This window comes from Canis lupus, chromosome 5, assembly GCF_011100685.1.
Source record: "Canis lupus familiaris isolate Mischka breed German Shepherd chromosome 5, alternate assembly UU_Cfam_GSD_1.0, whole genome shotgun sequence".
NCBI classification, from domain to species: Eukaryota; Metazoa; Chordata; class Mammalia; order Carnivora; family Canidae; genus Canis; species Canis lupus.
Genome location: NC_049226.1, coordinates 58,564,440 through 58,589,768, shown reverse-complemented (window position 1 = coordinate 58,589,768; position 25,329 = coordinate 58,564,440). Strand labels below are relative to the sequence as shown.

Below are 25,329 nucleotides of genomic sequence, written 5' to 3'. Positions count from 1 at the left end.
GTGAGTATCTGCTGAGGGTTTGGGCAGATGGGACAGGCCACTTGCAGAGGTACGTGTGATGTATGTACGTGGGTGGCACTCACTGTGCAGGGGCCTGAGCTGGCCAACAGAGTGGGAGGCTCCTGGGGAAGTGACCCTCGTGTGGGCTAGAAAGGAGCATGGCTGCGAGGCAGGTGGCACAGAGATGCCCGGGTGGGCAGTCGGATGTCTGTCTGGAGAGCTTGGGGAGAACAGCTTGCTCACTGGAGAGTCAGTCCTGAGAGGGGCCAGCTCTCCCCTCTGCTATAGCCATTGCTCAGGAGCCGGCCAGGGCAGGTGGTGCCACCATACCTGCTGTCCTGGACAAGGTGGGCCTGGCCTTGGAGCTCCTGGTGGGCCAGGTGCACAGCTGACCAGAGGCTCAAGGGGGTCTAGCTCCATGGTTTCACACCAGAGAGGCATGAGGGGCCAACCAGGCATCAAGCAGGGTGTCAGAGCCCAGTGTCCCTCTGGGGCGGCTGGGTGGCTGGGCTCCCAGCGAGGCCCCAGCCCCCTCTGGGTAGAGTTCCAGGCTCTGCTTCAGGAAAGAGCAGGGAGGTGCTGAGCCCCCCAGCCCTTCCTAATCTTGGCCTAGAAACTGAGCAAGATGCAAAGAGGGTGTCACATCCTGTTGTCTAGACGAGAGGGTGGACGCCTGGTGTCAGGGCCTCTAAGGCCTCTGGATTGCACAGTTCTTAGGTCTCGACTGCAGGGGATTAGATCGGCTATGAGTGGACTGATTGTGTGTCCAGAAATCAAGATTCTTGGGACAGAGAAAAACCTGCACACACGCATGTGCACGATGGACATATGTGTGCACAATGCAAACAAGTATGGGCACACACACACATGTATGCATAATACACACATGGGCAATGCACACGTGCATAATGCAAACGTACATGCACATGCACACAGTGCACACATGCACACGTGCACAATGCACACACAACACATGTGCACAATGCAAACATACATATGCACACACAGTGCACACATGCACACTCATGCACACATATGCAGATGGACATATGTGTGCACAATGCAAACAAGTATGTGCATACATGCACATGTATGCACAATGCACACTTGTGCAATGCACACATGCACAATGTACACGTGCACAATATACACATGTGCACAATGCAAACATACGTGCATGTGCACACAGTGCACAATGCACATGTGCACAATGCACACAAAATGCGTGCACAATGCAAACATACACACATGCACACACAATGTACAATGCACAATGCACACACATGCACACACATGCACACACAACACACAGGCACATGCACACAGTGCACACAAAACGTGTGTACTATGCAAACATACATATGCACACTGTGCGCATGCACAATGCACACACATGCACACACAACACACATGCACAGCACACATGCACAGTGCACACACATGCATGCACACCTGTGCACAGTGCACACATGCGTGCACACACACACATGCACACAGAAGAGCTGGCTCAGAGTGTGCATGGCTCTGCCCACACCAGCCCTTCCTAAGCTTCACCCCCGTCTTGGGTGCAGCTGCAGTTGCCGAAGCAGTGAGCCATCCCGGGAACTTGGTGATGTAGGGAGTAGAGACCTGGACATTTGGGGAACCAAGGAATGTTCTTGGCTCCCTTCTGGGCCTTTTACATTTTGTCAAGTTTTCTGGGAAACAAATGGAAAAAACCCCCATTCCCACATACTTGAATGCTGATTTGTATAAACAGACCAAACTCGATAACTTTCAGAGTAAACAGAGGAACTATGTGATGTCAGAGAAGGCAGTTCAGCGTCCTGGGCTGATGGCAGGAGGTGGGGGAGGCCTTCTGGTCCTTCCCCGGGTCGGTCTACCTCCTCCAGTGTCTCTAGTGATGCCTTAAATCAGTTGCCCACAAGGGGCCTGCTTGGGAAGCCTCCGGGCCCCTGGTCTCTAGCCTGGCTGGAACCCTCCCTCATCTTGCACCTCAAGGCCCTTCCTGGACTGGCAGCTGAGAGTGCCTCCCCCACCTCCCAGCCCCTGTGCCTGGATGGGGTCCCCCAAGCTCTGCTGGAAGCCTGAATATCCTGGTTCCACCACCTTAACAGGCCAGAGCCAGTGTCAGCCTCTGCCTGGTGGGACTGTGCCCACCCCCGCCAAAGGCAGTCTCCTCTGGGCAGGACCTCATCCGCTTGGCACCCCCTGCTTGCCAGAGACAAGGGTGTGTTTAGCAGGTGCTTCATGAAAACTTGCAGCCTCACTTGACCTCAGGCTACCTCTGTTCCTGGCTGTGGGGACACAGGAGCCAAGAGCTGACCCCTGGAATTCTGGGAGAGGCCTGAAAGAGAGAGGACCCACCACCCCAGTCTTGACCGGTCCCTGGGCTGGTCAGAGGGGACTGCCAGGTGACCCTGGAAATCCAGAGTGGGTAAGGCCTGTCTGATTGTGTCTAGGCGACCCACTCTTGGTTTCCATGGTTGCCCTGGAGACCACAGATGGGCAGGAGGCTGATGGGTCCTAGGAAGGACTCCCTTGAACTGGGGAGCGTTCCCTGCCTCCTAGGACAGATGTCCTCTTGGAAAACCACGTGAACAGCTCAGTGTTCTTAAACACCTATGGCTGAGTGAAGCAAGTGTGTCTCAAAAGGCCACACACTGTATGATTCCAACTATAGGACATTTGGGAAAAAGAAAGCCACAGAGATTGTGCAAGGACCCATGGTTGCCAGGGCTGAGAGAGGACCGGTGGGCTGGTGGGGCCCAGGGGATGTTTAGGACAGTGAAGCCACTTGTGTGACACTGTCGTGGTGCATACACATTGGTGCACGTTTGTCTGACCCCTGGAGTTTTAGCCTCTGGCCCAACCCTGTCCAGAAAGTGTGTCCCTGCCCCTGGGATTGGGCTGGGTGACCTGGCTTTCCTGCCGGGTCTCTCTGTGCTCTCATGGCCTGCTGCTCAGCCTACCTCTGGATGCCTTGTTCCCTTTGTCTCCTGAGGGCCTGCTCAGAGTCATTTGGTTTCTAATTGTCATTGTTACAAATGGTTCTTTTTTTTTTTTTTTAAGATTTATTTATTTATTCATGAGAGACACACAGAGAGAGAGAGAGAGAGAGAGAGAGGCAGAGACACAGGCAGAGGGAGAATCAGGCTCCTTGCAGGGGGCTGATGCGGGACTCGATCCCGGATTGTGGGATCATGACCTGAGCCGAAGGCAGCTGCCAAACCGCTGAGCCATGCAGGCGTCCCACAAATGATTCTAATTTGATATTTGAACAGTCAGGTGTTGAGGTTCCTTGTGTGAATTCAATTCCATCCAGCTAACAGTTTCAGACGTGCCAGTTACCGTGGCAACCTCGTAAGACGTATGTGGCGTCTTCTGCCCCAGGGAGCTCACGGGGGTCTCTTTGGACCCAGGCCACAGAATTCAGCATGGAAGCTGGCGCCCAGAGTGGTCCAGGTTACCTGAGGGCCCCGGGACTCCTGGCTGTGGCAGAAGCAGGGAGATGGCCCGTCTGCACAGCCGAAATCACACAGTGCCTGGGTCGGTGGAGTGGGGTGACGGGGGCAGGGGGGTTGCTCTGTCTGTAACAGGCCGAGCCCACTGTGAAGAGGGGCTCACAGCCAAGCCCCCTCCCCTGGGCAGCACCACATAGGTTTTGAGACCCTCCCCAAGGACAATTTCGTCCTCCAGGGTCAGGGCTGGGTCTGGTGTTGGCTGTGGCCCCTGCTCCCTGCTGCCCCTGGCACACGCCTGCCCAGAGCCAGGAAACTGTACCTTGGCCCTGGTGTGGGAGGGAACGTGGCCTGTGAGCATCAGGACAAGCCGAGGCAGGTGCTGCCTTGCCAGGAGAATGTAGGCGAACCCAGAGAGGTTCTGTGTGGCCGTGGGGGGGTGAGGGCAGTCTCTGCGTTTCTGTAACAGGCTGGTGCAGCCACTGAGGAGGGTCGGGGTCTGGGGTCTGGCTGTGGAGGCCTGAGTCCCAGGCTGGGCCCTGGGGCTGCACTGCTTTGGGCTTTGTTTTTTGATCTGAATGGGATCAAATGCTGGCTGGGGCCTCAGTGCTCTCTGGGGGCCCCTGGAGACCCCAGGCTGACCTCCACTGTGAGCACCGCTCTCCCTGTTTGAGATGAGGGAACAGGCCCAGAGGGTTTTTGCGATGTGCTGTGTTCACCCAGTAGCTGGGAGGCCCAGCCAGCCTGGAGCCCTGTGTGCAGGGCTCAGCCCTACGCCAGCCCTGCCTCACCCAGCTCCCAGCTCGCGTGGAGGGGCAGAGGGGGCCCCTTAGCCCCGAGCATCTGGCATAGGACTCAGGTGGGAATGCCCCAGAGGTGGGAGGGCCTCCCTCGGGAATTCCTGAGGAGGCCTGGGCACGGAGGTGGGTGCGGTGCCCCCCAGAAGCCCAGTATGCTGGCCCCTCCTAAAGGCCTCTGGAGCCTCAGGAGGGAGCATGGCCCTGCCGACACCTTGGACTCAGCCCCATGACGCTGATTCTGGATGTCTGGCCTCCAGAACCCTGAGAGAGAATACATTTCTGTTGTTCACGCTCCCAGCTGAGGTCCTTTGTCATCACTGCAGCCTCAGGACACTGCACGCCTATTGCTGCAGCCGGGAACCCCCTTGCCTGACTCCAGGTGAATTTTCTCTCCTGGGTCAAAGCCACATCCCCTCTGCAACTTTGCCCTGGGACCCAGGGACCTGGCCTGCACTGGGCCCTATGGCCTTGTCCTTGGTCTGGCCCAGTGGTCACTGTGGTCCTCCAGTCAGGCCTGTCACTGCTTCACATGCTCCCCATAGCGGCTGTCCCCTAGGCTGGTCAGGAGCCCCCACAGGGGTCTCATGTGACCTATCTTGGGGGCCAGAACTCCTGCCCAAGACATGCAGTCGGGTGCATGGGAGAGGGGTCCCTGGGGGTGGGGCGGGTTGCCCATGCTCAGCCCCACCCTGACGGGCTTCTGAAGCAGGCCCAAACCCATTCTGGCTGGGAGCAGGCATGTGGGCCTGCAGAGCAAGCTCACACAGGGAGCCTCAGTTGTCCCGTCTCCCCTGAGGGAAGCAGGGAGGGGGTGCGGAACATTCCTGGAGAGATAGGCAGGGCAGGCCCCAGCCGCACATCCTGCTGGGGCGGGGGCTCCCCAGGTTGGTGCCCTCATGCTCCTGGGTGCCCTTCTTCCCAGATGCACGGAGTGTGAGAGGCTGCCCGTCCCTCCCAAGGGAGGCACCTTTCCAGGCCCCTCGCACCCGGGGCCCTTTGTGGAGTGAGGCCACCCCCCTTACCTGCGGCTCCTGAGCCTCATGCAGGCGACTGCGGTCCAGCTGGCTTTCATCAGCCCTCTCAGCTGAGATTGGGGAGCAGCCCTGGCCTGTCTGGGTGACACCTGGCTGCAGGAAGGGAGGCTTCTTGGGTCCTTGGCAGGCAGGACCTCATAAATCCTGGCTGCTAACAGGTCGCCCGAGGCCTGGGTGGGCTGGCAGGATGAGGACTGACAATCCCCACAGATTCAAGACCCAGGCATCCCCCCCACCTCCCACTGGGCTTTGGTGGCTGTCTCCTGGGCAGTCTTGGCCTTCATGCTGCAGAGTAAGCCCTCCCCATCCTCATGGGCTCCTCTTTCTCTCGGGCAGGGTGGGTTCCCTTGGCTGTGCCCTCCCTGCTCTGCTTCTTTCTGCAGACTCCCAGCAAGGGACTGGACATGCTTGGGGACACAGGGAAGATGATCTGTGTCCCCTCCACCAGCCAGAAAAACTGTGGGAGCCCTACTGTGAGTTCTGGGGGTAACCAAGTCACGCATAGCAGCCTGGCAGGGCAGGGGGTGGGAGGGGAAGTCTGGGTCCCAGGCTGGAGAGTCCACTGGCCTCATGTGGTCTCAGGCTGGGCGTGGGGTTAGAGGGAAGAGGATGAGCTGCATCTGGTGTGCGGGGCTGCCCGGGCAGGGGAGGGCGGCCTGGCTCTGAGGCCCTGCTGGCCTGACTGAGGCCCTGGGGCCCTGCCCCTTACCCTCAGAGAGAGAGTGGCTGTGCCTTTTCAGTGTTCCTGCTACCCTCACACCAGGGCCACAGGGCAGCTGGGTCTGTCTGGATGGTGGTGAGGGGCCACGGGGTGCAGTGGGTGCTTGGCTGGACAGACTACAGGAAGGCCCAGCTCAGAGCCCGGTGTGTCTGGGCAGAAGGCACGTGCTGTGCTCCACCATCGGGAGGCTGCCCCTCAGCCTCCTGCCTCCCTTGAGGATTGGAAGGCAGTGAAGAACTGAAAGGCCTGAGACCCCATGTGGTTGCTTCCCAGTGGGAAGCCTGCAGCCTGGCTGGTTTGTGGCCAGCGTGCTGTGGCCACTACCCTGCCCTGCCTGCCTAGAGCGACTTGAGGCCCATCCTGCGGGAAGGCATGGCTCCGAGGGCTGCCTCCTGCCCTGTGTGGGGAAAGCCGCGCACACTGGGGAACCTGGTGGCCGTGTCTCCAGCATTGGGTGAGGGACTGTGGTGCAGGTCCCTGGGGGCCCCTCCAACTCAGAGCCAGCCTTGAGAGCCAAGGTCCCGCCCAGGTCCGGGGGGCTCTTGGTCGTGGGGCACCTGCCTGTGGGAGCCGAGTGGTTGGCACTCTGTGGTGAGGCCAGGCTGGTCTGGCCCTGGGAGCCTGAAGCCCTGTGCCTGTTACCTGTTTCCTGCTTGGGGGCTCTGTTGTCCACAAGCGGCTGCCCAGACCAGGCTGGGCTGGACCTCATGGTTGACCTGAGAGCCCATTGCTGGACCCAGGCTGCTGGTGGATGCTGGGGCAGGGGCCACACTGGCTGTGGGGTGTGGACTCCAGGAGGTTGGCTAAGGGGCAGCGTGCTGAGGGCTCTTGCTCCACAGTGCCTGGTCACCGGTCAGCTGAAAGGGCAGGGCCTTCAGGGGCTTGCAAGGCGGGGTGGCCACTGGCTACTTTGGACATTTGCCGAGCTGCTCCCATCTGAGCAAGGGCCCTGCCCTTTCAGAGCCTGCTAGGAACTGAGGCCGGATCCCCCTTCCTTCCGTACCAACCCCTGGAGAAGCATGGTGAGGGATCCAGTTGGAGGAGCGCTTTTCTTTTTGACTTGAAATGCACATAATGTAAAACTGGCCCTTTTAAAGTGGACAGCGCAGTGGCACTTAGCACATTTGCACTCTTGTGCACCACCACCCCTCCCTAGCTCCAAACATGGTCACTGGCCCTAAGGAGACCCTGTGGCTGTAGGCCAGCCCCTCCCCATGTCCCCCAGGCCCCGGCAACCGCCCACCTGCTTTCTGAGTCTGGAGTGGCCTGCCCTGTGTGGCCGCCACCGTCCGGCCTCTCTCACCGAGAGGAACGTTGCCGCGGTTCCCCAACATTCACGTATGAGTGGCCATTTGAGTCTCACTTTCGAGGCTTCCGGGCACATGGATTGCTGGCTCCCTTGCTGACTATTGAACTTGTTGTGGGAGGTGTTATTTTCTACTGGTGGAAGGGCCTTCCCAGGGTGGGGAGGGCCGGGGGCACCCGTCCTGTCCTGCAGCCTGGTCTCTTGCTCCCTGGCTCTTCCCACCGCCAGCAGCTTTAGGGGGGCAGGGGTCCCTGGGCTTGCATTGGAGCCAGGGAGGGCCAGCATTTCTGAGTCAGCATCTATGTTCCACGCTCATGGGGGGCCCTGGCTTGAAGGTCAGAGGCAGCCTCCCTCCTGTCACCCCCAGTCTCCCTGGACGGATTCCGGATCCCGGGGAAGTACTGCCATGTTCTCCTGTGGGTTGGGGGGCACTGCTGTGCTCGTTGTATAAGGGGCCAGGGTCTCTGGACATGAGCTTCCCCAGCACTTGTGATGCTCTCCGGAGCAGTGTGCTCTCTGCCGGTATCCAGGGCATCCCGACAGGCCTGGCTCCAGGTGAGGGATTGGCTCATAGCAGGGTCAGAGTGGGGCTAGGACCTGGCCTGGGGTCTCCTGACCCTGCTGGGCTTGGGCTGCCCTGGAGACATACCGGACTGAGGGGCCTGCGTGGTGCTCAGCCCGCTGGGTTGTGATATGCACCCCCAGCCTGAAGGGCAGTGAGACTGCCTGGGGAGGTCTCCTGGGCTGCAGCTCCGCCCAAGTGAAACTCTGGTCCACGCATGACAAGCCAGAGCTGGGTGGGGTGCTAGCTGCAGAGAGGAGTGGGGGCTGTGGGGGTCACTTCTGGAATTCGGGCTCCAGGGCACCTGATGTGGGGTTCTTGGTGAATTGATGGATCACTCTATAAGCAGTCAACCAATGAGGTCTGTGGGACATGTCGACGGGTCAGTACCTCCCAGGATTTGCTTCCAAAAACCCCTAGGCAGCTCCAGACTCCCGTGTAGACTTGGAACCCTGACAGAGACAAGGCTGGGGGCCGTGTGGGGAGAAGCCCTCCCAGCCCCTGGACCTGTCCTTCCTTCCCCTGGCTGCTTCACGGGTTCGAAGCCCTTTGGCCCAGGCCTGGGGTACCCACAGCTGCCCCTTAGCCCTGTCCACGGGTGCAGTAGAATTTTAAAAAGCTGGCTTTGAGAGGGGCCTGCTGGAGGGGGCAGTAAACAGGTGATCTGCTGCCTCTCCACCCCCCAAGCAGGTGACTCTATACCTGAGGTGTGGAGTCTGGGCCCTTCCCACTGCATCGTCCCCTCCCTCTCCTGTGTTCTCCCCCTGCCCAGGACATTGGGGTCCCTCATCTGCATCCTTGACTCCCAGATTCGTGCACACAGGGGTTTAACAGAAGGGAGCCTGCCGAATCCACCCTGCCCCCCTCTCCGGCCCTGGTCAGGGTCACCTCCTGCTTAGTCTGGGCTGCCATTGCCTGAGGAAGGGACTTGGCAGGGGGCAGCCACCTGCCTGTTCTGCTTCTCTTGAGGAGGCTGTTGGTGTGATGTTTATTCAGGATTTGCCGAGGGTGTCCTGTTGCCCGCTGTGTGCTGGCCTGGGCCAGTGGGGTCCTGTCCCCATGCTGAGGATGGACGGTCCAGCTGTGGATGGACACAGGTGCCGAGCAGCCTGCTGAGGCAGAGCCACAAGGGGCACAGCCCAGTTAAGGAGCGGGGAGCTTCCTGGGGGTTCTGGAGCCAAGAGGTACAGCCCGGGGCTCAGGGTCACAGCACAGCTGTGCGGATGCAGCTGGGTGCCTCCAGGGGTGCCATCCAGGGCTACAGGCAGAGCGACCCAGCAGGTGCCTATCATGAGCTGCTACACCAGTACTGGGGGCTTTTTCATGGGTGTGGGGCAGCCGTGGGGTCAGGGTAGGATGCTGCTGGGGGCACCTGGTGCTGGAGGGGCCATCTGTGCCCGGGCCCTGTGAACCCTGCATGCCAGCAGCTCTGAAGGAGCTCCTGTGGCCCGTGGCCCGCCTTCCTGGCCACATGCCCTCCTACTCCTCACGAGTGGCTCGAATGCCAGGACATGTCTTGGAGCTTCTCTGTGCCCCTCTCACCTGGCCACTCCTTGTCTTGGGGGGCCGCCTCTGTGCTGTCTCCCCGGGCCCATGCTGACTCCGGCCCTGGGTACCCAGTGTTGACCCCTGGGCTGGGCTGGCCCGTCTCCTCCTGTGTAACTCTCTAGGAATTCCCAGAAAATTCCTGGTGTTAACCTCCGTGGGCCTCGGCTGATGGTTGCATTCCATCAATCACATGGAGAGTTGTGGCCATAGCCTTTGGCTCCGTAGCCTGAGCCCAACTCGGGGTCTTCCAGGGACCTTCCAAGGGAGGGGCAGAGATGATGAAGCCATCAGGGGAGGCCTGGACTTGGTGGGAATGCCAGCATGGGGTAGGGCGTGGGTGGTTCACTGAGCTCCTGTGCAGGGACTGTTCCCTGTGTGGCCAGGAAGGATCTGGTGCTTTCCAGTCTAGCACCCAGTGGGCCATGCCAGCACCTGGCTGCCTGTGGCCTGTGGCACATTGAGGTCTCTGTGTGGTCTGTGCCTGCCTCTGGGTGATGTTTCCCACGAACCCATGGGAGCCTTGGCCTTCGGCCTTGAGAGGCCAGGAGGAGAGCAGAGCCCCTCAGGTCTCAGGGGTGGGGGGTGCTGGGTGTGTGGAGCTCCCCCTGCTATCCCGGAGGCAGCTGCAGCTCCATAGGGTCCTCAGCAGGCTGGGATCAGGAGCATGTGGGGCAGCGATGCAGGTCTGGGGGCCGCCGTGAGGGGCTCTCCTGGCCTCACAGCTGGGGGGAAGCCTGGTTTCCTTGGAACACTGACCGTGGGACCAGAACACGTGCACAGGCCCTTCTTGTGTAGACTGGTGGGGCAGGTATGGCTCCTCTCTGGGGGCACAGGGCCCACTCCTGGGCCAAGATGTACCTGGTGGCCTTCCAAAAAAATCATTCTCAATGCTGTAGACAGGCTGCTTGACCTGGGTGTGCGGAGACCCAGGTACCTGGCCTTCCTTGCTGCGGGATTGACATGTCAAGTGTCCCCCTGTCGTGGGGTCTGTCTGCAGGGGTGAGGTTTGCCTGTCTCTGCTGGTCAGGGCCCTCGTGTGGCCTTTTGGGTCTGGGTGGTGGGCCTTGGGATGGGCGGTGGCTGGGAGGGAGCTTCCCAGCGCTCACCAGTGTCCCCTGCCCTCACAGACGTGAACGAGTGTGCCAGCGGCAATGGGGGCTGTGAAGACCAGTGCTACAACACCGTGGGGGGCTTCTACTGCCGCTGCCCCGCCGGCCACCAGCTGCAGGGAGACGGCAGGACCTGCCAAGGTAGACCCCGAGCCCAGCCCATGTTGCCCACTGCCACAGTCCACCACTGTGGGCTGCGTCAATCCTGCATCCCTGCCCCAGCTCGTCTCTGGGTGGTGCCCGGGTGGTGGGGTCCTCTCTGCTCAACCCACTCATCGTGGCTTTAGGGTATCCATGTGTGTCTGAAAACGAGCCTTGGGCGCCTCAGAGAGCCTGATGTGGGTGGGGGGCACCTGGGGGCTGTGGTGCAGAAGATGCAGCTGGGGAGGGAGGGTAGGTGGAGGGCTGACCAGCCCAAGCTCAGGCAGTGGGGCCTCGGGAGGCAGGGATGATGGGCTGTGTGCCCGAGCGTGCGTGGGGCTCCGGTGGGGGCAGAGCCCCGACTAGGGCTTCCCAAGGCCTGGGCTGGACATGTTGGCTAGCCCCAGGTCTGCTCCCCACCTCAGCCTTGTGGTTGCTGGCAGGCTGTCAGCAACATCGAGAACAGACGGAAGATTCCCCGGGGGTGAGGAGGGAGAGGACCGATTAGGGTTGAGGCAGGGGTGGCAGGGTGGTGCTATCCCCTGGCACCCCCTCACACTCCTTTGTCTGCTCTAGACCCCACCTGACCCCTAACCTCAGGGCCAGGTCTGGGCAGCATGGGCCAACAGCATGTGCTCCCTTACCCATACTGGACAGTCACCGCATCTCTGTGCCCCAGAATTCCTTTCCAGAGAAGGACATCGACTCCTGCTGTGCCAGTGGGAGCTGTCCGTCAGGGGGCTGGGAGGGCACAGCCTGTTGGAATGGGGCGTGGGGGTGGTGGAGGTGCTTTGCAAACATGGGGGGTGGTCCTTATTGGAATGGAGTCTGGGGGTGGCAGAGGTACTCTGCAAACATGGGAGTGGTCCCTGTTGGAACGGGGTCTAGGGGTGGTGAAGGTGCTCTGCAAACACGGGGGGCATTCCCTGTGCGGAGACTTGTTTACAGTGTTTTCGTGGCCAGAAGGAGGTCGTAGGGAGGGAAGCAAGTGCAGCAGGGTGGGGGTCCTATGCCTGGCGGGGAGGGTGAGAAGCCCAGGCTGAGTGAGAAGGGAGTCCTGCTTTGGCCTTTGTTCCCCGTCTGTGACATGGGCCCCCTGGGGATGATAGAACTTGTGTGGTCTGTACCCCACCAGGACCCACAGAGTGCAGGGGGCATTGGGGTGTAGAGGGGTCCCCTAGGCCCGGCTGCTGACAGCTGCCCTCCTGCCAAATCCAGATGTCCAGCAGCCCATCGACATTTTAGGAATCCGGGGTGGAGGTTTGATGCCAAGGAGGAGCATTTCTGGCATCCATGGTAGAGTCCTGGGGGTCCCGCCTGGGAACACCTGCCAGTGCCTTTAGAGCCCAGTGGCTGGACAAATCTCTCCTCCACTGACAGCCTATACCCCCCCCAGGCAGGGAGGACGGTTGGCGTAGTGAGCAAATCGAGGGGCCCAGGGCCTGCCAAGCCCACGGCAAGTCCTGTGGGCATCAACTACCTGGGCAGCCTCGCCGGCCTCCGTGTGACACAGGGATGCCCACATGCAAGATGCACACTTCTTCCCCTGAGGTCGTCCCGGGCCCCAGCGCACGCAGGTGCCCTTGGAGGGTCCTGGTTCCAGCCCCCAGCTGCTGCTGGCACACTGCCCAGCCTCAGTGGGCCTGGCCCTTCGGGGCCTCAGCTTGGCATCGGGGTCTCCATGCTGGGAAGCTGCTGTGTGCTCCTTCTGGGCTGGCTTGTGCTCAGTCTGAGGTGGAGTCAGGGTCCCCACCATGAGGGGCTTTGTAGACCAGTGGCCTCCCAGACGGACTGGATCCTGGGTTTCCCATCCTGCCTCTCCTGGTCCTTGGCCCCTAGAGCTGGGCAAGCACCCCCCAGCCCTCGTCCATGACCAGGAGGCCCAGGGGAAGGCGCTGGGGCTGCTCCAGAGCTGGGGGTCTGACCTGGGCTCTGGGCTCCCAGGGCTGACCTGGGGCCAGGTATGCCCACGGATGTGTCTGCCGGTCCTGGAAGATAAGTCTGCATTCCAGCCAGTGACCGGAGCCCTGCACGGAGCTGGCCCAGCACAGGCTCTGCAAATGAGACCTCTCCAAGTTCCTCTGGGAAGCTTTGGAATCCCTTAATCCACTGGGTCCCGGAGAGCAGGCGAGGTTGCCGCCATCTGGCAGAGCTGTCAGAGGGCCGTGCCGCAGACAGAATGACCAGGAGGGGAGGGCAGGCTGGGGGGATTGGCCTCAGACCCCGTGTCCTGCTGCGCTGGCCCTTTCTTCCCCGCCCAGGCCGCTCCCTGGCCTCAGCCCCTGGGAGTTTGCCGACCCCTGGCCCCGCGTGTTTGGGATGGCTGGGGCTCGGAGTCACCGCGCGGCCGGCAGCCGAGAGCCGAGAGCCGAGAGCCGAGAGCCGAGCGCCTGCTGTGTTTTCTCTGTCCCCCTGCCAGCCCAGCCCAGCCCCCCTGGAACGGCAGCCCCGCCAGCAAACAGGACCGCTAGGGCGGCCGTGGGTGCGCAGGGCCGGCGGGAAATCAAGACGTTACCTCCGAGGGGAGGGCGGCTCTGCTCGCTCCCACGTAGCGTGGTGTGCCCCGAGTTGATGGTGGGGTGAGCCCAGAAACCGCTCAGAGTGATGAATTGACTATAAAACCCTGAGTGCTGGCACGGGAGCCTGGCCGGAGGGCGCCTTGGCCCTCGCTCCGGGAGTGTTGCCAGCCCCGTGTGCTTGTCATGTTCTGGGAGACCGTCCTGGAGCGGGGGCCGGGAAGGCCGGGAGGCCGGAGCAGGCGCATCCCCGAGGTGAGGCTGCACGCCTGCTGCGGCTTCTCTTGCTCCCCAGGGTGTGCTCTCTGACCTGAGGGCCCTGAGTTTATGGAGGCGCAGGCCCTGGGAAGAGATGCGGACTGCCTTGTGAACCTCACGCCCTGGCAGCCAGGGGGCCCGGAGCCCCCTTCCAGGACTGCCTGGCTTTCCACGTCAGCACCTCTGCGAAGGTCGTTCCAGGGCCAGGCTTTGGTGTCTGCGAGGCCCAGGGTGAGCCTCAGCCTCGTACCTCGTGACTCTGAGCCTCAATCTCCTTATCTAGAAAGTGGGACGAAAAAGACTCTCAGGGAACTGGAAGGGCCCTGGGAAGTGTCTCGAGGCCGGTGGCCCAGTGTCTGTGCAGACCCCCTGCCCCAGGCCTGCTTTGGCTGGGGAGGTGTGTGTGTGTGTGTGTGTGTGTGTGTGTGTGTGTGTGCAGGGGGCGGGGTGGAGAGGACTCCCAACCTGAGCTGAACCCCTCCTCACCGGCCTTGGGGTTCTTGCCTCTTGACCAGGGTCCTCAGGGGCAAGGCCCTGAGGTCAGGGAGACCACATCGAAGCCAGGGTGGGGGGTTCCCAACTGGCAGGTGTTCTTGCCTGCCCTGAGCGCCCCCACCCTGCAACCGCTGGCTGGTTGGGTACTCGTTCTGGAGTGCCCCATCAGGAACCCGTGTCCAGGCTTCACTCGAGGCCAGATGGTGTGGCCCAAAGGCCACAGTGACACTGTAACAGCTGGGCTCCCCCAGCTGAGACTGAGGTCTCAGCCTCAGTCTCAGGGGACGCTGATGCAGTGCTTTGGAGAGAATCGAGGTGTCTCCTGGGGGGAGGGGATGTGAGGCCCATAGGCCTGCTTTCCCACGGCAGGAGACCCACTGTTCCCACGGCTCCAACCCCCCTCCTTCCAGGAGATAAGGGCGGTCCTGGGGGAGGGGCCATGGGGGGCTGCCAGGGGCTGTGCGGGGAGCAGGCTTCCTCCGGGTGGGAGTCCTCCCTCGGCCCAACAGGAGTACAGCCGGCTCCCTCCTGGGGGTGCTGGGCACCCCCAGCCCTGTTCCGTGGTTCCTCCTTGGCTGTGGGGGCGGGGGCAGCAGAGCTGGGGTCTGCATCCAGGTGTCTGTGAGAAGCCTGTGGGCGCTCGAGGCTGTCTCCCAGCCCCCATAGGCCAGACTTGGGTGTCTGCACTGAGCACATGGTTCTGCTGGCCCGTGGCCTCTGGGGGATACCATGGGGACCTGCTGTGAGGCACATGTGCCTGGGGTGGTGTGGGCACAAAGGGACCTCTCTCTGGGCCTTGCCTGCCCACCCCCACCCACTTTGGCTGTGACCACGGGCTCCAGGCCTGTCTCTATCCTGGGAAGCAGCCGGAGACACAGCCGGACAAGTGCTTCTCTCTCACTCCCACTCTGCCTGGCCGGACTCCTGGCCTGGCCTTCCCTGGCCCCCTGGAGATGGCTGCAGGCTCTCACCGTCCCGAGGGAGAGGCAGGAATGTGGGAAGTGACAGGCCTTGATTGGGAGCCTCCAGGACTCCGGCCTGGGCTGGGAGGGCCGTGGGCTGACTGGAGCCAGCTGTGCTGTCCTGCAGCGGTGCCCTGCTGGGGGCGTGGCAAGCTGCTAGGGACCCTCGTCCCGGCGCCCAGGTGGCACCTGCCTGCACTTCCATCGACCCTTCATGGGGTGGGGGTGGACTTTTCCTGACCTCACCTGGAATAACACTTGGTGCCTTCGATGGAAGTGTGACTCACCAGTGGTCCCTGTGAGTCTTGAGAAAGGTTTTATCATGTAAGATCTGCATCTCCCAGGATAACCCTGCTCTTGCTGAGTCAGGAGAATGGGAAGGGTGGCAGTTGTCCTGGTGACCTCAAGAAGGAATCCTTGTCCTGTCCAGCCCACACTGCCTGCCGGGCCTGCTCTGCTGCTCAGTGCTCAGGCTGCCCTGGGGCCCATCTTATACCAGGCAGCAGGAGGCCCTGAGGGGCAGCAGTACACCTGGGGTCCCCAGCTGGGGACGGGCAGTAAAGCCCAGGGTGACTTCCTGGGTGCTCAGGCCCATCCTGTGTCCTCTGGCTTTCTGGTTTCTCTGGAGTTGGAGGGGCTTCTCTTTCATCCCCCGCTGTCCAAGCAGGCCATGTGTGGCACACAGTGGGTGTCCAGCATGTATCTGTTGGGTGACCTCTGGTATGGATGTGAAACCCTGGATGAGAGAGGCTGCCAAGGTAGGCTCATCATGCACCTGTGGGCCTCAGAGCCCAGCATGAACTCAGGCCTCTGGTCACTCCTACAAGGGCCTGGTCCCGTGGCCTCCTGGCCTCTGGACACAGGCGAGCAAGCCCAGCTGAGAACCGCCATCCTTCCGGGCAGGATGGCGGCATTTCCGACCAGGCGTCTGAGGCCAGAGGCCTCCTCTGACGGAAGCGCTGAGAGCCAAACACTTTCATTTCCCAGCTCTGTTTGTTCCTCTAGTGAACAGATTCTGGTAGGTACGCCCTTGGTTAGGGCCAAGGCAGGAGAAACGATAGCCGTCCCCATCGGCCGTCGGAGCCGCTGGCAGCAGAAGGACCACAGCCTGCCCCACGGCCTGCCCGCCCCCCTGAGCCATGGCGTGGTTGTCGGGAGGGGACCTCAGATGTGCAGCCTGCAGGAGCCCACACGGCTGAGTGCCCCTGTGCCTGAGGCCAGCTGTAGGGCCTGGGGGTGGACGCCAAGGTGCGGGGTGAGAGCTGGATGCAGGGCTTGGAAAGGCTGGATTCACATCCCTGAGCCCGACATACCACAGGTGTGGCCGGGGTGGGGGCTGAGTAACTGCTGGAGGCCACGGTCCTCAGCTCGGGGCTCGGTGAGAGGAGGTGGACACGGGCTAACAGGGAGACCCGCCTGGCCAGGCAGTGCTGTGGGGAGGGCACCACACACGAGTCAGGCCTGCCCCAGAAGGTTCCACTGCTGAGCTGGGCACCTGCTGTGTGGGGCAGCCACTTTCACCCAGTGTCCAGCCCCCGGATTGGATTCTCCTGCCCCAGGTCTCTGTCCCTCCCTGTGGAGTGATGGCCACACCTTCCCCACCCTCCCTGGCTCTTCTCCAGGTGTCTGTGGGAGGCAGGTCTGGGCTGAGTCTCCACTCCCGTCACTCTCCACCCCCGCTGGCTTCTGACCCCATCCAGCCCGACCCCAGAATCCCATGGACAAACCCTCCTCACTCCCTGCTCCCCAGGGTCTGGCCAGAGCAGCTCTGGGGCAAAGGGGCAGCTGTACCAGAATGCTGAGGGTGAGAGCTCTTCCTCCCGCCTGTGGTGAGACGCCAGGGCTAGTGTGTCTTCCGTGAACAGACCCTAGGGAGCGGGTGTGGGTGCTCAGAGCCAGGCTCCTGTCTGGCTGGGTCAGGGCGGGGAGTCCACTGGGCTTAATCCTTGTCCCTCTGCATGTCATGTGAGCAGCGTCCAGCTGTGTGCTCAGCCTGAGCACTGGGTGGCCTTGGGTACTTGTGCGATGGCATCGAGTCCTCAGACAGGAGGGGCCGATGGGCAGCCCTGCCTGCTTCAGGCTTGGGCACCCAAAGGGAGCCTACGTGCTGGCTGGCCCTGGGCACTGGCACAGCTGGCTTCCACCCCATGGCCACAGCGTCCTGCAGTCAGGCTTGGCCTTTGGGTGAGGAAGGCCCAGCGGGAGGGTGACCAACGGCCTGGCACCTGTGTGGGTTGTTGGATGCAGGCCTGGTGATGTGCTTGACCATCTCTCTGAGTGGCTGCACTGGACCAGGGCCAGGCACACGGCTTCGGCCAGGCTCCCTGCCTTGCATCCTCCCCTCCTGCCTCTGCGGCAGCAACCCTGCACCTGCCCAGATGTCCTCTTACGAGCCCCTGTGTACACCCGCCCCCTTCCCTTGCTTCCTGGCCACAAGCTGGCTCAACACCTTCTCCAGGAAACCTCTCCATCAGTCAGTCTCTGTGTCCTCTCCTCTGGGTGCAGCGTGAGCTCTGGGGCTGTCCCTGAGTCCCTGGCAGCTCAGTGTCCTCAGTGAGAGCCAGGCCTTGAGGGCTGTGCCCAAGGTGGAGGCTGTCCACATTCCAGGACTCTGGTGCTCCTGGGGTGAGACCTGGCCTCCCCGCTGCCTTTGTATGACAGCCGGGTAGTGAGGCCAGGTGGCCGGCAGCCACAGGGAGGGCCGGTCACGCGCATCCATGCATGCACGCACGTGTGTGGGCACCCTCCAGAATGGCGCTGGGCTGGTGCTCCTTGGGTGCCTCCCGGGGCAGACCAGGCCTTGGGCGCTCTGGCTGTGGTGCTGGCATCCGAGGCCCCCCAAGCCGGCTGGTCCCCGGAGGAGAGCATACGTGAGGGAGGCTGCTCTACCTGGGGCTCTCCCGGGGGGCCATGTGTGAAAGAGAAGGGGGCTCCCCTGTTTCCGCCTGGCTTCAGCCAGGGCAGCTGCAGTCAGGAATGGCAACTGGGCTCTCGGAAACTACTGTGGTTTTAATTTTCCTTCCCTCTGCTTGGGTGAGGAGTCCAGCCGGGTAATGGGTTTACCATGAGGCTGGTGCTAGGACCAGCTGGCTCCCTGCTCCTGAAATAAACTTAGCAGCAGCCCATTGAGGGGTGAGGTGGTAGAGAGGGGGTAGAGAGGGGCAGGGGAAGGGGTGGGCAGGCAGGGTGGACCATGTGTGGCCCCAGACCAGAAGCTGACCTCCTGCCGTGGGCTGGGCTCTGGAGGAAACAGCCAGGCAGGGTGTTCATTCCCCAAGGGACCAGAGGTGGCTGGGAGGACTTTGGGATTAGAAGCCCTGAGCCCCATGTAAGGCAGGTGAGGAGATAAGCCTCCTTCCAGCCCCTTTCTGGCCCTTCTTTTCTCTTTTTTTTTTTTTTTTTAAGATTTTATTTATTTATTCATGAGAGACACAGAGAGAAAGGCAGAGACACAGGCAGAGGGAGGAGCAGGCTCCATGCAGGGAGCCCGATGCAGGGCTCGATCCTGGGACTCCAGGATCATGCCCTGGGCTGAAGGCAGGTGCTCAACTGCTGAGCCACCCAGGGATCCCCGTGGCCCTTCTTTCCTGCCACTGGGGGTCCTGTCGGGGGCTGTCTGGTCACTGTCCTGTCCTGTTGCAGTCCTATGGCTCCTGGATGGCACCCACACTGCGTTCCAGGCCACCCTCCCCCACTCCCCCTGTGTCCCACCCCGTTCATCCAGTGCCGTCAGAGGAACCTCCCCTGGGCCCCAGACAGGAGGAACCCCATGTGTGTCCCAGGGCATACTGGCCGTGGGGAGTGGGGCCACCTGGCACTTGCTCATCATTGCTTCCACCCCGAAGGGACACAGGACATGCCCAACTTGAGCAGGAGGGGAGTGAGCAGAGGTGCTCGCAGAGCCAGAGCATCTGGGGCTACCTGTCCTCCCATGAGCGGGCACAGCCTGGGATCAGCCCCTGCCTAGCACCCAGTGCCCAGCTACCTGTGGGTCAGTGCCTGCCACTCCACTCAGGACTCTGCTGTGCCCATGGACCCTCAGAGCGTGGGCACCTAGGGATCGGGCATGGACTTCTGGATGCTTCTCGAGTGCCCCTTCTCTCTCGCACCTCCTGCTTGCGGAGGGTTTAGCTCTTCCTGAGAAGACCCGGGAATGCCCAGCCCCCAGCCAGACCTGGGGATCCCCCCTCAGGGGCCAGACAGGGTACCTGATGCCTCCATCTCCCTGTTCTGTTGGAGGGCCTGCTCACCCCCGGTTCTGACCCCCGGGAACAGACACCACAAGAGGAGGGAGGCTCGGTTGTGTTCTGCTTCCCGCTGGCCCAATGACCCCGGAACAGGGCAGCTCTGCACTGAAGCCTATGTCAGGGGCCCGTGGTGGGAGGGGCCCAGCTCTAAGGGGCAAGTGTGGTGTTTGTGAGGCAGCTTGGGGCCCTCACCCCAGCCTGGGTCCTGGTGAAGGAGCCCCACGGCCGCCCAGCTTGGAGAGGAGAGCTGGAGCCAGCCTGGCGGGTGGGGGGAGCCACTCCTTCTGCTGACACACAGACATTCCCCGGGCAGAGCCGCCCAGCCCCAGCCCGCATTTCCGCATCGAGAAAGCATTTCCCAAACAGCTTCCAGACCCCACAGCCTGGGGCCTGGATGCGCTTGGCGGCACCGGCGGGGTTGGGGGGGCAGTGGGGTGGCTGTGGGCACTGTCTGCGTGGCTGGTGGCATTCTGCACTTGTTGGGCTCCTGCCCCGCAGGGCCATGCTCCGGTCCTCCTGCCTGGGCTCGTGGGGATGGAGGCCCAGGGCCACCCACACCCCCAGTCCTTCAGGGCCCTGCTGCTGGAGCTCATCCCATACCTTGAGTTATTCTGGGCTCTGAGGATCCCACTGTGGCTGTCAGTTGGGTGGGGAGATGTTGCTGGTTCCCCAGAACTGTGTCCTGCCCACTGTATAGACAGGGAAGCAGGCTCAGTGGGGTCCTGGGCCTCCTCTGTGCTGCCTGGCTCTTCAGTGGGCCTGGATCCCTGCCCTGTGCTGGCTTATCTGGGGAGGGGGCAGCAGGAGCACCGGGGAGATGGCTTTTGTGGGATAGGGACAGTCCTCAGGTCCCTTGACTCTTCTCAGGCTGGTGGGGCTGGGTCCCAGGATGCTACCCCTTGAGACCCAGCTCTGGACACTGCCATGGGTCTTGCTGCTTGGCCTGGGGACGGGGCAGCATGTGTGTAGACCTGACTACCAACTTTTATTGACCCTCACTGACTCAGCGAGGCATCTTCGCTGTCACCTCGCCTCGTTGTCATATAAGGCAGGTCTGTGATGGTCATCCCTCGTTACAGATGAGGAAACGGGCACTGAGAGGTTGATGCCCCTGAGGAGCAGGGCTGGAGGCTGGGTGCCCCGATGGGAGTAGACAGTGAGCCACGCCGGGAGCCATGCGTGTAGTTCGACGTTTTCCCAAAGCAGCACTAAAAAAGTAAAAAAAAAAAAAAAAAAAAAAAAAAAAAAAAAAATTGGTGAAATTGATTTTAATCGTGTATTTTTTTATTTCATGCAATGTATCCGAATAAAGTCATTCTAACGTGTAATTCATAAAAAAGCAATTGAGAGGATGCTTTACCTCCCTCTCATACCAAGAAAGTGGCATGTTTTACGGGGACGAGCGACAGCTCACGTGCTTGGTAGCCACAGGGGCTTGTGGCCCTCCCCTGTGACACAGAACAAGGCAGAGAGCCTTTGCCCAGGGTGGGCAAGACCTGGGGGTTGGGCGGGGGGGACCGAGGCCCGTGTCCCCGCTTCCTGTCTTTGATTCTCCTCCCTCCCAGGGCCGAGTCCTGAGAGATGGCAGAATGGCATCTGCATAGCAGTTAGTGATTCCTGGAGGGGCCTCTGTAGGGCCTCCACCCCAGATGGGTGCTTGCGGAGGAACCCCAGCCCTGTTGCCCATCGGTGTGGGTGATCTCTGACCTGAAGTTCTCTGTGGCCTCCTGTCCCCCTGTGTCCTGGCTGGTGGCTGCAGACGGTGGGACCTACAGCCTTCTATGAGCACTGGTGGAAAATGAGATGTACGTTTAGTGATAAACTGCTGACCCGTGGGGAAGACACGGTTCCAACAGCAGCCTGACTGTGCCCGTCAGGGAGACTTGCAGAGGCTCCCAGGGTGAGAGGCTGGGGTTAAGGGGCTGCTGTGCAGTTCACAAGGAGGGCAGGAGAGAAGCTCACCCAGGGGGTGGTGGCAGACAGGCAGGCAGGCCCCAGGCAGGCCCTTTTCTGCCCTGCCAGGTGCCTGGCAGGCAGGGGGCCAATGGGAAGGGCTGGCTTCTGCATCGCAGGCAGGACTGGGCCAGATGAGCTGGTGCCTCTCTCCCACGGGCCCACGGTTGCCCCCTGGGACCCTGCACACAGGTGGGCCGGGCAGAGTGCTGGCCAGTAAGGCCCTGGCCCTGGTAGTTAACCCCAGGGAGGAGGTCCGGCTGAGGCAGGGTGCTGGGTGTGCGACCTCAGGGGGCAGCATAGGGTCAAGGCTCATCGAGGTCCTTATGAGGCACAGTGGCTGCTGCCTGCTTCAGACAAAGTTGGAGCCTCCAGCTGTGCCCTTGAGCAACGTGGGGCTCCGGGCTTTGGGGTTGGACACACCTCTGGGGCATCTGTAGCCTGCCACCTGGGGCTTGCTGTCCTTGCTGGGGAGTCCATGTTCGCTCTGAGCCTCCCTGCTCTCAGGGTACAGGGATTCCCCTTGCCCAGGCTCCCTCTGGGTGCCAGTCCCCATCCAGTCCAGCAGAGGACCCGGTAGTGCAGGGTGCTGGACCCCAGGCTTGGGGGCAGTAGGCATCTTCAACCCCTTGGGATTTCCACTTCGGTGGGTGGGACTCAAAGTCCCTGGCTCCCCACCCACTCATCCTTGACGGAACCCAACTGCACCAAACTGTCTTTCTGGAGCCCCCAGTGGCACTGCCAGGGTGGCCTCCTTTTCTGCTTTGGGGTCTTTTCGGTGCAGGAGCTGGGAACGCGTGTGTGCGTGCGTGTGGCTGTACATTGTGCAGGGTCCGGCGTGTGTGTGTATTTGCACACGTGGGTCTGTTTGTGCACGTGTCCCCGTGTGCCTGCCTGAGGAGGGCCTGTGCGCCCCCCGCGGGGCCCAGGGGGCGGGGCGGGGCGGGGCCCAGGGGGCGGGGCGGGCGGGGCGGGGCGGGCCGGGCCCTCCGCCGCGGGGATTCGCCTTCACCTGCGGGGGGCGGAGGCAGAGCCGAGGCCTGAAGGGCGGGCGGGCGGGCGGGGCGCGGGCGCAGAGCGCGGGGAGCGGGCGGCGGGCGGCGGGCGCGCTGCTCGCGGCCATGGGGGCGTCCCGCGGGGGCCTGGCCGCGCTCTGCTGCCTCGGGCTCCTGGGGGGCCTAGCGCGCGTGGCGGGCACGCACTACCGCTACCTCTGGAGGGGCTGCTACCCGTGCCACCTGGGCCAGGCCGGCTACGCGGCGGGCGTCGGGGACCGCAGGCCAGGTGGGCGCCCGCGGGCCCTGCGCGGGGTGGGGGGACGGGGCTGGAGAGCCTGGGGGGCGCGGGGCGGGGGCCGTGCCGCTGGCGGCGCTTCCTCTGGGACGGGCCCTGCTCCCTGAGTCATCGGACCCTGCGGCTCCCCCCGCCCGCCCGCCCGCCCGGCCGGCCGCGAGGCTGCTGACAGCAGAATGGTCCCCACCAGAGGGAAGAGAAAGGGCCCTGGCGCTTGCCTGCGGCGGCGGCGCCCCTGGGGGTCGAGAGAAGGCAGGCTCAAGAGAGAGCCTCTGGGGTCCCTAAAGGCAAGGTCTGCCCTTACGGGGTCCCCAGAGCCTGAGCCTCTTTGGGGGTCGTGTGTGGATGTGGCAGGTGCCATCCTTTCTGTCACTTTCCCCAAACCCGGGGAGTGTGGTCAGCCCAGTGGGCTGCAGGGTGATCCGAGGACCCCGGCAGCTCAGGGAGAGTGGATACACCCCTGTCCTGGTGGATCCTGCCTCTCCCTGCCCTTGGATCTGGTGCCCAGCCTCCCCGCAGGAGCTCCTTAGAGCTTGGAGCTGGCATCCTCAGGAATGGGAGACAGGATGCGGTGAGTGCCCCCCGGATCACAGTGGGGGCGGGGTGCTGCCCTCCAGGCTGTTCCTGGCCCCTGCGCGGCTCTGCAGGGCACCTGGTCTTAGAGGTTTGGGGCCTGCTCCGCTGTGCCCTGGCCAGTCTCTGCCGCTGTCCCTTCTGGTGGGACACACGGAGCTCTGAGCTGCAGGCCCTTGGTGGTGGTAGTCTCCTGCCTCCCCTGGCTTTGTCACTTGGCCAGCTGGGTCTCAGGCTGGGTCTCCACGGGGTAGGCAGCCCTCCCACTTGGTGGCTCAGCCAAGGCCAGGCCAGCACTGTCACTGGTCCATTGGTCACACTGAGTGCTATGAGGCTGCGTAGCCTCCAGGGGCCAGGGGCTGTGTGTGGCTGGGCTTTGGGGAGCCCCCACCCTGCTCCAGGGCCCGTGTGAACTTGCAGAGAGAAGAGGACAAGGGTGGATGTGGATGGCGGGGTGCGATCTCTGGGCATGAGGAGGACCCTGTGGCATATTTGGGGGGAAAGCAGGATTCTGAACTTGATAACCATGTGAGCGGGCTTCCTGGCAGCGTCCCAGCGGGCTCAGGTTTCCACGTAAGCATGGGCGAGGCTTCAGAAGGGGGGCTGAGTGGGGGGTTTCTGCAGGAGCAGCTGACTCTACCCTGGCCTCCATGGGCTCCCCGTAGCATGCTGATGGACTGCCCAAGGCAGCACCTGGGGAGCCACCCGGTGTCAGCACAGTGATGTCACCGAGTGCCAGTGTGGGAGGCAGTTCCCATCTTCGAGCTGCCGAAGTCCCCAGCCACACCTCTCAGCTGAGGGCAGCACCAGCACTGGTGCCCGTTCCTGAGGGCCTCTGGCCTGGCTGTTCCTGCAAATAGCCCAGCTCTGGACCTGTGTGCTCCTGGGCTCCCAGCTCCTCCCCATGTGGGTGTGGGCTGCACCCGGCATGTGGTGGCTGGGCCTAAGGTTGGGGAGAGCAGAGGAGGTTTGCACCAGGCTGGGTGTTATCTCCTGGCTCCATGGGGTCAGCATGGGAGACATGGGGTCCTCGAGTTCTTTCAGTCAGGGGACGGAGGAGGGGACCCAGGCCTCCCTCTGTGCTGGCTGGGAGAGTTGGGGCCCTGCTGTTTGGAGGGTCTCGAGGTGTTCCACTGCAGGAATCACCATGTGTAGACCAGTGGCATATCCGGAGGGAGCGGGCCTGCAGGACTGGGCCCAGGGGAGTGTATCCCACCCCCACAGAGCACAGTGGGCTTCCCTGGGGGGTCAGGCGGCCAGGCTGGCCAGAGTGCACATTCAGAAACCTGGATGTCCCAGGTTTCCTTGTCCTTCCAGTGTCTGGAGGGACTGCATCCCTGGCTGTGGCCCCGCCTCCGTTGACACTGCCAGAGGCCCCCTGTCTCCCCACCTTCTCCTCTCTGATCTCCTGCCCCCTCTTCTAAGGACCCTATGATGACCCTGGGTCCACCTGGGTACTCCAGGATCCTTGCCCACCTCACGATTCTTGACTTAAGCCCACTGCACAGTCACTTTTGCCAGGTAAGGCTCCAAGGGTTAGCATGTGGGTCCTTTGGAGGGCCATTATTCAGCTGACCCCACTCTCCTTGAAGATCACGGACCCTGTGGCTCTCTAGTCACAGCCATGGCCACAGCCATGGTCACAGCCACGGTCACCGGGTCTCTAGGTGGTGGGCGTCAGCTGAAGACAGCACTGTTCTGCCCCCACATGGCTGCTTCAGGAGTGGGGTGGGCTGGTTAGGGAACCAGGTGCTGGCTTGCTTCCTCTGTAAAGGGGCCCAGCAGGAGGTCATGTGGCCAGATGCCCTGCTGCTCTGCAGAAGAGGTGGAGGGGGAACCCTCCAGCTGCCGGCTGTGTCTCGATACCCACACAGGCTGACCGCACTCAGTGGTGCTGGAAATGGTGGCTGGGCGTTGTCACACCTGTCAGGCTGCTGTTCACAGATCCTGTCCCCATGGGTGGTGGACTGCAGACCCCCAGGCCAGTGCAGCTCCAGGGCCAGGGGAGAGCTTGGAGCCACAGTCAGTGTGCCAGTCCTTCCCAAGAGGAGCGCCGGGGGAGACAGCTTGCAGCTGTGCCTTGTATATCTTAGCAAGGAGAAGGATTTCTGTCCACTGATATGGATACTTGTGTCCGAATGTCCCTTTGCGGACAACAGGGGGGACCAGGAGGACACTGGTCATGTGGGCAGGGGGTGAGCCAGGGTGGGAGGCCTCAGCTGTGGGGGCAGGCCCATTGGTGGGGCCCTGCTGGCTGATGGCAACCTCCTGCCCCAGGTCTAAGTGCTTCTTCCCAGACTGTCCACTTGATGTCCCTGTGGCCCACAGGGCAGCTGGGCTGGCGGAGGCT

General features: G+C 62.2%; 1 protein-coding gene and 1 non-coding gene across 2 annotated transcripts in view; both read left to right on the top strand.

Annotated features, from left to right (window-relative positions):
- The window catches only part of MEGF6 (multiple EGF like domains 6), an 86,859-nt gene that overhangs the window by 30,643 nt on the left and 30,887 nt on the right, over positions 1–25,329 (top strand). The window contains exon 5 of the mRNA XM_038538815.1: positions 10,560–10,682. Coding sequence (XP_038394743.1) covers positions 10,560–10,682 — 123 coding nt within the window. The remainder of the gene's footprint in view (positions 1–10,559; positions 10,683–25,329) is intronic.
- Positions 2,403–2,496, top strand: MIR551A (microRNA mir-551a). Its single transcript, NR_049501.1, has one exon. It is a non-coding gene; the product is annotated as a microRNA mir-551a (primary transcript).